Here is a 15,623-nt window from a genome sequence, read left to right on the forward strand (position 1 = left end):
ATGGTGCATTAAGGACAAAAGACAAATGGCGCCAAGTTTAAATTGGATAGTCCCCAAGGAAAAATTTTAAATTTTAAATAACCCGAAAAAGGACAAATGAGCTTTCTTTTCTTTGGGTCCTTTGGTGACAGATAGCTGGCGTTTGCAGGTTTCCTTTCAATAGACGCCAGTATCATTAGTTTCTATTTTACATTTTTTTTACTGAGCACAAAAGCCACTTTTTTCACAATAGGATTTCAAAAAGTCACCAAAGGCTTGTTTACGTTTCTCTTTATAACGAATTTTATTTTTGAAAATATTGTGCCCGATAGTCGTGTCAATTTAAAAACCGTCAATTAACACAGTTATTTTTTCAATAAATATTCAAAAAATTTTTTCATTAAAAAAAAAAAAATATTTACAAAGTTAATTAAATTAGTGACTGACATGTAACGCAAACCACAAGCTTGTGAAAAATTTTCCATTATATTCTGTATGAAAATATTTTTTATCGTTCACCAAACCTTCATTGAATATAACCGGATTCATCGAAATATCGATGCTGCACCAGTACAGTATGCAGCCAGCCGAGGGGACGGGGGTAAAAAGGGACTGTGTGTACAGGGCGCCAGTAAATCCGATACAGTTTCCCTAGAGCGTCATCTGCGACGACCGTGTTTTTAAAAAACAATAATAAAAAAAAAAAAAATTGGTTAGTTTATTTTTGACTGGAAAATGGCAGCAGTGCATGACGGCTAACTCAATGTATCTGGTAAACAGGAATTCATTGAAACCGAACACTGTGTGCTCTGCATGCACAGGACCCGGGCTTACAAATAAAAAAAAATAAACCGAATAAAAACGTGAAGCAGAGCAAGAGGGAGAGGGAGAGACAGAGGCAGGGAAAACAGTGGGCGAGAGGCAGAGGTAGGGCAATCCGCTAAATGACAGAGGGTGAACAAGCATACGTCGGTTATAATCCTGTTTGTTTATTACACGACCAGAGAAACAGAATTTCGCCACCACATACGCTGTTGTATTTTTTAATCCCACATTCGACTGTTACCCACATACCCGTACTTCATGACTTGTGACGATTAAATGCAGATAAATATCAAGGAGTAAAAATAAAAAGTTATGCATATATATGTATATTAGGGTGGGTTGAAAAAAAAACTTTTTTTTTGTTTTTCTTAGCATGGGATAGAATTTGTACCTTATAAAAAAAAATTTTTCAAGAAAAAAAAAAATTTTTTACTCAACATTTTGAGGTGACCCACTCGTTTTTTAAATAAATAATTGATTAAACGAGTTCCAACGAAAAAAATTTTTTTTGTCCAAAATCGTGGAAAATATCTAATAATTGTCGAATGTGATTTTTTTTACTTCACTTTAATTTTAATTCAAAAGAAAATGCTTTTCATTTTTGAATTTTTTACTTAAATTACAAAAATAATAGGAAAAAAATTTTTTCAACTCCTGACTTTCAATTAGCTTTCAAGGGGACACCCTACAGATTCTAGAACACCATGTAATTTTTTTTCGTTGGGACTACCCCGTTTGATCAATTATTTATTTTAAAAACGAGTGGGCCACCTCAAAATGTTGAGTAAAAAAATTTTTTATTCTTAAAAATTTTTTTTTATAAGGTACAAATTCTACCCCCATGCTAAGAAAAAAAAAAAAATTTTTTTTCAACCCACCCTAATATATATATAGCTCACAATGAAACCTTTTATTTATAATGTAATTATATTTATATTATTTTTCGTCGACAACAAAACGCGGCGAGGTGGCACACAAGATGGTCATCGGGGTTTAATTAAATCGAAAAAATGTTCAAGTCATTAATGACAAGTGGCGCCCAATCGGGATGACTGCATGATTTCTATTCAACTCGGACTTATTGCGTCTCCGTCTGACTTGGTAATGAAGAACATAAAGGACGTAGTCTTTGGGGCTTTGGCGATGCGTCAAAGGGAGACAAAGCGTCGAGTCGAGGTGAGAGGTGGAGAAGTTTCAGCTACAAGAGAGATAAATATATATCTATATCTGTATATATTATTTGGGAAGATCTCCCGTTGAGGATCGTATACATTATGACAATAAGAGCGGCCACTAGAGACGTTCTCGCTCGTGTTAGACACGCCGGCTCTCGGGTATCGATCGAGCAACGCACGAGAAATAATGACGAGACAGAGACTGAGTAGATGAGATGAAATGAGACGAGGCTGGACCGAGAAAGATACACTGCCGAGAGAGAAGTCGTAAACTCGTTTTTTCGACGTCTCCGTCCGAATATATTGCTGATGGATATGTGATGCCTTCTTATTCTGGCTCTATCTCTGATTTCGACTCTACTTTAAACTTTCTCATCGTCCTCACACACTCACACGTCACATAAATATTATCTGTAGCATGTGATCCACAAATAGTCACGCCGAGGCTACCGTAACTAAATAAAATTATTAATAAATAAATAAATACTAATAAGGAACACAAGTTTCGCGGAACGCGGATCCTGGGAGGATAAAATCGCGGCTGGCAAAAAGCGTGACCACTATCACGGGAAAGCGCTTTCTTCATTATCATTTACTGTGTGATCATTAGTCAAGGCCGTTTAGATGCCATTTATCAAACCTCTAAACCTCGAAAATCATTTCGTGTACACACATGGACTGACTACATTTAATTACATACCATAAAAAAAAAAAAAAAACAATAAAATAAAATAATAAATAAAAAAAAAAAATAGCCATTGGATAGATCGGTGTAAAGTGTAGCAGGTGACTGGGTAGTGGGGATGCGAACGACAGTCCGCATCCCCACTGCGGGGGTGGAGGTCGGGTGGGGGAATCGCGATTTCAGTAGTAGTAGTAAGTAATAGTATCTAGTAGTACGACTACTACTACATTACGGGAAAGAGAAAGAAAATAGTAAAGTATCTCTATATAGATGATGATCGCGACGGCGACGGCGCTCGCGATTTACCACCAGCACTAGTCTGTCTTTATTTGATACATTGAATTTGCCATTAGCAAGTTGGCAAGTAGGGGTATCGTGAAAGTGAGACAGGTATTAGTTGTAGTGGGGGATCTGAGCCGTGACACTCGTCCATGGTAGAGTACACCAGGACGAAATGACGAGATGAGAGTATATTAAACCCCACCAGACACGCGTTTATGTATTTATATATACATATATATATATAAATATAGTTGTTAATTTGGTGTGTGAGTATGTAGAGATGAACAGCAGCAGAAAAACATTAGCTTACTTTTGGTTGTTTACGTGTGTTGCAGCGCTCGCGCGACTGTCAAGCCTCCAGCCGACTCCTCTTAGTCCAAGCAGTGGTGCAGCGGCAGCAGCAGTAAGAGGCACCGACGTCAGTGGAGGGGATGTCGCCACCAGCCCACGATGTCATGGTAGGGAGGACAAAAGCGCCGGAGGGAGGGTAGAAGTACGCGACGGCGAGCGTGGAGGTGGAAGCGGCGACTCCGGTGGTGACGGTGACGTCGGTGGTGGTGGCGATCGCGGTGCCCATGGTGGGGACACCGCTCGCGAGGTCGCGGAGAAGGAGGAGAGTCCACCGGCTTCAGAGACTGTCGAGCCGACGGCCGTGTTTGACGTCGCATCCCTCGTCCTTTACGGCTCACGCGCGCTACCCATTCGACTTAAGATTTTGCTCGATCAGTTGTTTAACCAGTTGCCTCACGCGAAAGTGACACGACTTCTAGCCGCTTTCGGCTGGACACACGAGGATTACTCCAGAGGATACATACTGCAGGTGAGTGTCTTGTGCTTTCATTAATTAATCATTATACAAATTAATCAATTAATTAACCAACACCAACACCAACGACACTCACACTTAACACAACTAACACGTGCGCACATTTTTTTTTTTTTTTTAATCAACAATCGGACGTACTTGTTATCAAACACGAGATTAGACTGACCTCATGCGACACTCGCTCTAGTAAACATGTCACACTCATACATTATAAAATCAAAGACACTTTTACTCAAGCTGCGATAATTGTGATCATAAAAAAAAATAATTGATTATAAAATTAAAATATTTATAAAAGTGATTGTATGTGTCGTGGATCAGAATGACAGGTGCGAGTTATCGATTACACAAACGTGTGACAATTGTAAAGACAGACGTATACAAAACGGAGCATTGTCAAGTACTGTCAGTCGTGATTGTGACACGTTGTTAATTTATTTGTTTGAAATATTTAAAGTTGTCAGTTGTCAATTGACGGGTTCAAGTTTAATTACAATTTATAAATAATTGTACTATCGAAATATAATTAAATGATACGGCATCCGGTGATCGTCACGTCAAGATCGTTACTCAAAAGTACTCGAAATAAAATAACGTATGTAGATATTTATACATTGTGGGTGAACTCTAAAAATAAAGTTCATATATGTATATATATTATATTTGTTATTGCCACAGATAGAGTAAGAGCGACTTATTTATCTAGCCATACGTCATTGACATCAGAGAAATGTCACATATTTAAATACTAGTGATAAAAAATCCGTGGTCCAACTTGTGATTTCGTTATATACAATATATATGTAGACATCACATTAGTAACTGACGTATCAATATGATAGCGGCTTTAAAAAAAAATATCAGTGCTGATGAGTGACAAAAATCAAGACACCGACGGAGTAGTGAGTGATAAAAAATTGTGATTCAAATTTTTTTACTCCGAAAATATTCAACGAGTGTTTTATGTTCAATCATATCAATGATTGGGTAAAATACGGAGACAGTAAAATTAAACGCGGAACTCATTTCGGCCGCGTCCGACTCGCGGGTAATCGGTTACGGTTTGATCGAGATGGACTCCGATGCAGTAAACTCACATTTTTATGTATATATACATATATATAGAGATTGAGAGATGTAGAGAGAAAGTATATAAATAATAAGTAAAGATATATATAAATATATGAAGGATAAAGTTGATTGCGTGCGTGAAACTCGGTTCGAAAAATTTCGCACGGGGATACTCGGAAGAGCGAGTCGAAGGTGACCAGTGATTATTAATGTCTCTCAGTACTTTTTCTTATATTCTTATCTCGATATTATTATCATACACATCTAGACTCCGAGATGAGAGCCAGCAAAAGAGTTTAAGTCCAAGTAGAGAGGATTCGCGTAGAAAATGGGGAGTATCCATGTAAACTGAATTGCGCCGACGTTAGCGTGAAATTAAAAGTATGGAAAACCGGTTTCTCGCGGTATAATGCTTGAGTTGTGTATACGGTTTATACAAAAATATATATGTATATGTATGTATGGTACATGGAAAAGATAGTCTTTTAAACTCTCGTGTGAGTCTTTTAACTCCGCGATAGTCGGTTAAGTCCGCGGATATGTTATACCTGTGCCAGATGATTCTCGGCGGTCTTGCAAAAATTAACTCGCTATTTTTGTTATTATTATCCACTAGTACCGCAATAATTGTGACCGTTTATTGAGATCTTATTAAGCTGCAATTTACTTATAAAATATTATTTTAATCACCGACTTTTGTTGCTGCAAACGTTTTGTAAAAAAAATTTATTTATTTCCCATCATATATTTATTTATTTAAGTAAATTATTGTCTTCGAGTCGTTTATGTCGAATTAATGTCCGATAAAAAAAAAAAAAATGTTCATACGGCAGTTTATCAAGTTTTATGTTTCAATTCTTATCAATTACGTATCGTAAATTTATGTCATTTTTTATGTAAACAAAAAAATGATGATCGAGTAAAAAAATTTGAATTAACGAGATCTGAATCATTTCCTTGGGCAACGAAAACGAGTTTCGGTAACCATCGCTGTCAATCGATTTTTATAAAAAATTAAAAAAACGTCATCTATCATTTCCCGTACTTTGTATATGTATGTATATATATATATGAGAGCAAAATAAATCCTAGAATCTGAAGCTTAAATATTTTAAAATAACATACTATTATTTTTTTGTCCCGCGAAAGATAAACCCGTGGGCAAATTATACGTGTCTGTAAAATAATTTAAAAATCGACTAGACGTCAATGCATGAGAAATAAAACTCAATAACCTTTGAGTCATTCTGATATAAACTAACCGCGACACGCGGAATGCTAATCGATAGCTCCTTTATTTTTTTATCATTATCATTATTTTTTTTTTATAATAATTATAATTTTTTACGTTATTTAACAGTCGAGGATCATTAAATCGATTTTCCGTCCTCGCTCACCCAGTCATTACACAAACCGATTACTCTTTACCTTCGACGTAAAAAATTAAAGACACTGCTGTGGTAATCAGCGTTGATAAATTTATCCGCTTAAAATATTGTTAGTTTACAGCAAATCCTGCTTATAATTACATGTACGAAATTAAAGTCCAACTGTATTTGCAAACATTGTCGACAAAAAGTTGCCCGCGGCGCGGGTTTAAAAAATGACATTTCATATGTAAATTGTCGTGAAGCAGTTGAACAGCATGGGAAAGTAATACCGATACTCAAAAAGCTGCTGTGCATGTTTATGTCTCATATATGTATATATATGTATACAATATTTAACTTTTTTATTTTTAATACAACCTTCCTCATTGAAAGATCGCCTGCGGACTGTCAAATTATAGTTAACTTATGGTAATACTCTGATATTACTCAAGTAGTTGCCGCCACGAATCGGTTGCTACACATACGATTCAAAAAACAACAAAAAAGTAAATAAATAAATAAAATAAAAACGTCGACAATCATTATGACGTCCTCATATTATAATGATAATAAATGTGAGATTCACACAAAAGACATAAAAAATTTTTTGCTAAATATTCATGGCGGAAGTACTTGAAATTATTCTGTCAATTTAACTAAAACCGTTTGCATAATGATATTATAGAGGAAAAAATAATAATTGTTGTTGTTGTTTAATTTTGTTGGCTCATTAGTATGCATATTTTATCACTCGGAGACAAAATTAATTACAGACAAAGAATAGTGGGTAAAAAATAGAAAATAGGAGGTCGTGCAGTAGCTGCAATCCAATTTAAAAGCGGATACAATCCGCCTTGAGATCTTCACGATTTCTACACACGAATAAGACAGCGCCGCGGAGCGTGAAATCATATGCGCTGTCCAGTCACGGATGGCACCTTCTTCGATACCCGTTCTGTGGATAGAACCGCGTAAGTCTTTTAAACTCCTCCGCCTAGTGTAGTCTCGTCGTCTACTCAACTCACATGTCACCGATCGTAATCACACTTACTCCTTACTCCTACTCATTACATATTTTTATAAGCCTTACTAATAAATTCTACACATATATATAAATATATATGTATTGAGAGAGAGAGAGACAAAGGTACGAGTTCAAGTATTGAGCGAACGGTGGCGCCAGTTACCGCGAGTCTATACGACAACTCGAGTCGCAGGTGGAGGCGGACGTCCTCGAGAAGTGGGAGACCCGTAGGCCGCGACTCGCATGTGCAGTCACATATTACAAGACAACACTAATAAAGAAAAAAAAAAAAAATTTTAATCCAACGAATCAAACACTTGATATGAAAGTATCTAACACGCGATATTTATACACATCCGCAAATTAAAAAAAAAATTAATAAATAAAAATACTACGTACGGTTGATTATAATTATAAATTAATGGAGTTAAGGTATTAATAAAAAATATTTTCGTCTTTAGAGATCTCACGGTAACCTGTCGACACGCGACCCGAATTCCACGTCGCGCGTGACGAGAGTGCGAGTAATATGGAGTAGCAAATAATAACTAGACCTAATGTAATTGTAACATACCAGTACATGTATGTATGTATGTATGTATGTATGTATGAGCACAGAGTAGAGTAGAGTAAAGAGTGTGTGTTGAAGAAGAGTAGATTATTAAAATAAAAATATGGGAGTGAGAGAAAAGGTGTGCTCTGGTTCGCGTGCGAGGATTAAAATTCGGTCTCACGGTCTCAGGCACGCGGTAGCCTTTTATTTAGCATTCTCATCAGACAATTTAGCTTACAGCTTACAGAGTAGGCTAGATCCTTTTACGTAACACGAGGTTTAGTCATTACTGCTCCTCTATCTCCAGCATGAGCATCTGAGTTTTATTAACGCGCTCACACGTCACGCATCGACTTTAATCACTCATATTCATATAAATATCATACATACATATGGCTCAACTATCATTTTTGTCTGGCATAATCACCAAAACCGATACACCGTTTCTCCTGTTCTCAGTCTCATATCGCGGAATAGAGAATCGATTACGCGGAGGCCGAGTTTGAGCGCTCAGATTATGGCCTGTGATTAAATGTTTAGGATTAAAATTAACTTAATGGACGGTATGACGTATAGCGTTACGACGCCTTGGAAGATGTTGGAGCAGGTATGTACTTAAATCCTGCGCACTGACTCGGTACCGGGACTTGAGATACTACCGTGTGTGTCCGTGAGGGAACATGCTCAGATGACCTATGCCACCGAGATCTAGCTTTTTATCATTTTACATCCTTTTTTTTATTATTTTTACTATTTACTGGCACTATCATTATTATTATTATCATTACACTGAATGCACGGATTGCATTCTCGAGCGAGGCACTTGAACACATGCTTCCGTGAGCTTAATTCCCGATGATCATGATGGACGCTAACGGACCGTGACGAATTTCCACGTAGCCCTGGTTCATAGGTTACACACGGAAGAGAGAGCTAAGGTATCATATGATACGTCGACGTATATATTTAGTATTATATATATATATGTAGACGAGAAGTAGTGGTGGTGGTGAGTGGAAAAGAGGAACACGAGTGGCCACACCGGGCGGTCTTCTCTTAACACGTTGAAGAAAATATACAAGAGACGTATGAGCGTCGCGGCGTCCTGCGTTACCTCCGTCTTGTCGGCATAAGTAAATAAACAATCTCACGATGTGTGTAGATATTTGTGTGGGGAGTGAATGAGAGGGAAGGAAAGAAGAGATAGAGAGGACGGGAGAAAGACAAACTGACAGAAATTTGTATACACCGTCACCCTAAATTTATAAGAAACGGATTTCGCGAGAGCTTATGTATATATATTACTGTTAATTTCGAAATAGGATTATTTTAATCCAATGACGAGTTTAGTTTACTCAAAGTGTCCTATTTTATTTCTAAATAAATAAATCCATTACCAAAATATCTTGTAAAAATAATTTATAAATTTTACTTTGATTATTATTAATTTAGTTTTTTTATTTTTTGTTGATTGCAGGACTCGCAGAACGGCCCACTGCTGGACCGATGGAGTATCTGTTCAGCTGAGGAGGAGCCGCTGGTGCTACAGCAGTTCCTGAGATTTCCCGAGACGCGGCCTCTAGTGCAGCAGCTACTGCTGGCTGCTGGAACAACTTCGTCTACGGATGCTATGTCACCGAGTAGACGACCGTCACCGCCGACTATGCCATTAGCACACTTGCCACCATCGATGCACTTATTACACTGCCGATTACCGCATCCTGGTTCACGATTAGCGCCCTCGCTGCCACCAACAACTTCATCTCATCTCTCCATGTCGCCGTCCGCACAGACAAAACACTTTACGCCAGCATCAACCGCATCTTCATCAGCTGCCAACACTCCGGGCAACAATTGCATCACCACATCGCCGCCTCGCAGCATCGAGTCTTCGCATTTGGCTTCGCCTCTAAACAGACTCCAGAACATGCAGCCCTTCGATTTGCGTGAATTTGGTGGCCTCGGATTGGCGGGATTCCCGCCGTTGGGTCCACCACCTCTAGATCAGCTGATGCAGGCCAGAAAATCACTGCGTCCGCACCCACAGAGTCCACACAGTCCGCCGCATCATTCTACTGCTCAACTGAGGCCTCCGATGCCAGTAGCGCCGATCTCCACTACTGCTCTGGCATTCGGTCATCCTCTAGCTGTTGCGGGATCATCTGGAGCTCTGCCTCCAAACTTCCCAGTCAATTTTTCTCATCACGCGATGGGAAAACTCAACACCGTGTTAACGGGACAAGCTAGTGCTGATGTATTCAGCGGCGGTGAGAAGAGCATCAGTGAAGTCGGCTCCGAGACAGAAGACGACGATGAGAACTCCGGCAGCGCATTGAATTTAAGTAGAAAAGATTCTGGAAGACATGACAAGCGATCCAGACCTACAGTATCTATGCAAGGAACTCCGGCTCTCAGCAGACCCCAGGGAGTTCCTGGCAGAAAATCACAATCTCCTGGCAAACGCAGCCAGTGGGGAACTACGTCAAACTTACCCCCAAACCTGGGCACGCCTTTCATAAACCCTGCAACGGGTAAAAAACGTGTCCAGTGCAATGTATGTTTGAAGACTTTCTGTGACAAAGGAGCACTAAAGATTCACTTCAGTGCAGTCCATCTACGAGAGATGCATCAGTGCACCGTCAAAGGCTGCAATACTAAATTCAGCTCGCGACGATCACGAAACCGTCACAGCGCAAATCCAAATCCTAAACTACACTCGCCTCATTTGCGTCGCAAGATCTCTCCGCACGACGGCCGCTCATCAATGGCCCACGCTCTGGTGCTGCCGCAACAAATAGGGCTGCCCGTGCCGGCGAGTGGACTGAACCATCTTCCCTTCGGTTCATTTCCTCTGCTGACTCCGCCACCAGATCTTCGGTCACCCGCGTCGCTGTGCGCGCTAGACTTCAAACACCTGGATCTGTCGTCGACCCAAAGCCAAGTTATGTCTTACGACGAGGCGATTCATCAGCGAATGATAACCACCACTGCAGCCACGACCATCCCGTCGACTGGCCCCTTCTCGGCGTTCTCAAACACCATCACCACCAGCACACACAATAATATGAGAGGGTCATCCAGCACTGCAAGTACTACTGGCGGCGCGTCACCGTCATCACAAGCGCCGTCAATAATACTCGAGGGCGAAGAAGACGAAGACGATGAAGAGGGCATTGTGATTGTTGGAGATGAAATGGACTCAATGGACGCCACAATGGTCGGTCGTTCATCGCGAAACGAGGACGACCGAGAATCGACAACTCAACCATTCAATCTGGCAACAAAACGACCGAAACTATCAATCGGCGAAGCAGGCGATGAAGATCTCGTTAGTAATGCTGACAGTGTAGATGACACCGACTCAATGGGTGCTACTGATCACCACTCAGTGTCTTTCAACAACAACGGCCCTCATTTCCAGCATCAACATCAGCAGCAGCCACAGCAACAACAACAGCAGCAGCAGCAGCAACCCAATGCCGCTGCAGCTGCGGCATTCAATAATCGTGGAGTGAGAAAAAGAAAGTCTCAGCATCCAACGAGGTGCGCAATGCCCACAGAAATACACTCGTCCTCGACTGACGGGGATTCTTCAAACGACGCGGTCTTTCAAGACCAACCAGAAGACATGTCAATGTCCCGACTGGAGGCCGAGCAGCAACGCAAGGCCTCGCTCTCACCAAGCATCTCCAATGCCACCGACAATGAGTCGACTCAAGTGGCCGATATCAAGGAGGTGAAACAAGAGAGAACCTCCGAGACTGATAACAATCTAGACGATCAACATCAACAGCAAGACGAACCGAGAGACTTGAGTTCACGAGCCAGCAGTGTGAGGTCACCAAAAAGATCTCACTCACCTGAACCTAAACGTGAGCCTCGTTCTCCATCAGCGTCGCCGACTGCAGCAGACGAGTCTGAGTCTGCTCAGTCAAAGTCCAGGCGCTTGAGCAGCGAACCCGATGATCCAAAAGACGAGAAAGACTTGAGCGGCACCACAGCCGAGTCCACCAGCTCTCACACCACCAGCATCGCCCCTGTCCAGGTCAAGGAGGAGCGCTGCGAAGAGTCAAACGCCGAGGGGTCCAGAGCAACAACCGATCCTGAGGAGGAGGACGACGACGATGTTGAGGATGAGTCGAAGGACGAGAGCCGTCTTAAAAGAGAAGGTGAGCGTCCCGATGTATCCTCCCGTGCCCCGAGCTCGGTCGACAGCTACCCGACTGCTAACGACGAACTCTCCCTCGACTCCTCGAATGCTTTGCGTCAACTCGAGTCCTTGTCGCAGGGTCGCATGATGATGATGGGTCCATACACCGCCGGTTCTGGGAGCCATCAGCACCAGCAGCACCACCACCAGCAGCAGCATCATCAGCGAGGTTCAACATCGAGGCCTGGCCGCATCTCCACCAGCCCTATCAACATCAGCAGCCTCTCTACCAACATCACCACCAGCAGCAGTCCGCCATTGATGATGCAGCAGGACAACAACAGCAACATGGACAATTACTCTCGTGGCTCGCGCTCGTCCAGCGCCTCGCCCTCCACAGCGGCTACGGATACGGACAATAGTCTCATCACGTACGCAAGGTACGAAAACGGTGGGTTTGTTAGTACCCAAGAGGTACCATTAGACAGGGACAATCCTCGGAGGTGCACTGCCTGTGGCAAGGTCTTCCAGAACCACTTTGGTGTTAAAACTCACTACCAAAACGTCCATCTGAAGCTGATGCACCGCTGCAGCGTGGACGGCTGCAACGCGGCCTTCCCGTCCAAGCGCTCTCGCGACCGACACTCTGCTAACCTGAACCTCCACCGCAAGCTCCTGTCCACGTCATCCAGTCCGCCGACTTCTTCAAGTCTGCCACCGAGCCTGTCACCGCGCATGGACGAGCAGATGAGCCCGCTCCTGCACAACGACTTCCTTGCGCGACTGTACGCCGACGCGAGCATCAGTAGTCTAGGCGGCTATGGTCTCCCCTCAGCAGTTGATCTCGCCGCGAGAATTCCACCGCCACACCTTCTGATGCCGCCGCACTTGAGCCCTTTTCCCGGGCTCTCGTCCTTCGCTAGCCACCTCGCGGGCCTCAACGGTCTCACGCACCAGCACCTCAGCCAACTCAACCAGCTAAGGCTCAATCAAGAGCCTCGCAGTCCTTCGAAATCGCTGTCATCACCCGCCACCTCTCCGATCGGCTCCTCGGACGATAGATCCACAGAGGAGGCCGTCAGGTGCACGATAGCCGGATGTGATCGCGTCTTTGGATCCCGTGCAGTACGAGATGCTCACTCCCGAGATCCTCAAGCTCACCGAGACCTCCCAGTTATATCGACGAGTGCCAGTGGCTCGTGACCAACGTCCGCGTATCCGCTCGCGATCTCCCGCCGCGGCTACGAGCAACCTTACCCGTAATCCCGAAATCTGACGTGGCGAATTCAATATATATATAAATATAAATATATATCTACATATATATATAAATATCCTTAAACACTGTGGGATGGACTGGATCTACTCGTTCTCACTCACACCCCGCGCACAAGATCGCAGCCCGATTACGATACATCAAAACCATTTGTATTTTTTTATTATCTTACTTTATAACTTATGTATTATTATTATTATTATTTTTTTTTTTTTTGACCTTTTTTCGTAAACTTTTACTCAGTCTTATCGTACTTTAATGTTCTCCGTACGTACTCGATTCGAAATAACGATACGCGGAGTTGTGTTTCATCACCCCACGTTACAACAAACTCAAGCGTGATTAATAAAAATATATATAAATATATATATAGTGTTTTAAATACTTGAAACTATCTTTAATGAAATAATAATAACAATAATAATAAATGTTTTAAGATGAAGTAGCGAGAGATATTTATTGTATTAATTCCGAGAATCGGAATTATTGAGATAAGAATTTTATCATCGTTGTGATTACGTACACTAGTGTACGCTAATATATATAATCATGCTTAGCAATACTCTGTATATACTTAATCAATGAATATTATTAATTATTAATTATTAATTAACATAATCGCGAAAAGTTCTCATTAAAGTATCTCGCGGTTTTTGTAAAGAGTCCGGAAAAAATGGCAGCTAAGATTTTAAAAAAATAAATAATAAAGAGAGTGGGTATTATTGCAATGAGATTTAAAAGTTTTAAGAGACTGGTGCCACTTCTCTGGTGTAGATTAATTTAATAAATGAATAATTAATTAATTAAGTGACCGAGGAAAATTATATAGATAATTATTTATTTGTTTTCTTTAGGGATCATAATTAAAATATGATCTGCGTATAACAGGCGGCCAGTAGCGGGCACTGCCGCACTAATAATAATAATTATTAATTAATAGATAAAAAAATATAATAATACACTTCCTACTGATAAAAAATTCAGTCATGATCTTAAAAAAATTTAACACTAGATAAAAAAAAAATTATCCTGAAATTAACAGACTAACAATTTTGGGATTTTTTTTTGCAACAAATCGATGATAAAAAAAAAAAATATGCGCATGTAGAAAATAGAAAAAAATACAAGTGCAATTTTTTAAAATATTTTTTTTTTTATAATTTATCGTTTTTTAAAAATTTTAAAAGTTATTGGACGTCGGCTGACTCACGATTCTGAAGTTGACAGACTTAGAATTTTGGGATTTTTTTTTTCAACAGATCAATTCCAAAAAAAAAAAAAAAAAAAAAAAATGCACATGTAGAAAATTGAAAAAACTATATGTGCAATTTTTTAAAATATTTTTTTTTTTATAATTTATCGTTTTTTTCAAATTCCAAAAATTATTGGACGTCGGCTGACTCACGATCCTGAAGTTGACATGATACTGAAGTTAGCAGACGTCTAATAATTTTTTGATATTTTTTAGACGATAAAACATAAAAAAAAAAATATTTGACAAAATTGCACCTGTGGTTTTTTAAATTTTCTACATGTGCATATTTTTATTGGATTTTTTTGAAATTTATTTGTTGAAATACGAAAATTCAAAAATTTTTAAATGTCTGCTAACTTCAGTATCATGAAGTTGACAGACTTAGAATTTTGGGATTTTTTTTTTAACAAATTAATTACACAAAAAAAAAAAAAAAAAAAAATTGCACATGTAGGAAATGGAAAAAACTATATGTGAAATTTTTTTAAATATTTTTTTTTTATAATCTACTGTTTAAAAAAAATCCAAAAATTATTAAACGTCGGATAATTTCAGTATTATAAAAAAAGGCGTGTAATAATTACTCGATATTTTAAGTAAACTCTCGCGATCAAAACTAATTACACTCTTTGCACTGCCTGTCAAAATATATCACCAGTTTTTTTTAAATTTTCAAAAAAAAAATGTCGCCTTTGAATTTAAATAAAAAAAAATAAATAAATAAATAAAAAAGCTTCTGCAGTTCGCTATATTTTTCCTCGACTGTATATATGTTGGTTAATTTTATTATAAATAATAAGTTATTGAAATAAGATGAAATTATTTTTTATTTAAATTAAATGGTTTTTTTGCTATTAATGTGTTCGCAAATAAGTTGTTTATTTTTGTGGATTTAGGATTAAGTTTTAGATTTGATTATTTAGATATCGAAGAGTATGGTATATATAGATATATATATCCATATATATGTAATTTAAAAGTTATGATATTATAATATAATATAACGTGTACTCTAGATGAAGAAATTATGCGAGACGATAATTTAACCATTGTAATTATGTATAAACCAAACGCTATGATGTATATTATAGATCAATTATAATTATAAAAATAAACAAAATCACTCATCATTATTAAAATAAAAATATCTAT

General features: G+C 39.5%; 1 protein-coding gene across 2 annotated transcripts in view; it reads left to right on the forward strand.

Annotated features, from left to right (window-relative positions):
- Positions 1-15,623, forward strand: part of LOC130665941 (uncharacterized) — a 137,279-nt gene extending 121,656 nt beyond the window's left edge. Inside the window, exons 4-6 of one of the 2 annotated variants that reach the window (XM_057466577.1) lie at positions 3,282-3,766; positions 9,268-11,959; positions 12,079-12,503. In XM_057466577.1, coding sequence (XP_057322560.1) covers positions 3,282-3,766; positions 9,268-11,959; positions 12,079-12,362 — 3,461 coding nt within the window. In that variant the 3' untranslated portion in view covers positions 12,363-12,503. Of the gene's footprint in view, positions 1-3,281; positions 3,767-9,267 lie in introns of both variants that reach the window. The other variant, XM_057466573.1, reaches the window with a different exon arrangement.

This window comes from Microplitis mediator, chromosome 1 (genome assembly GCF_029852145.1).
Source record: "Microplitis mediator isolate UGA2020A chromosome 1, iyMicMedi2.1, whole genome shotgun sequence".
NCBI classification, from domain to species: domain Eukaryota; kingdom Metazoa; phylum Arthropoda; class Insecta; order Hymenoptera; family Braconidae; genus Microplitis; species Microplitis mediator.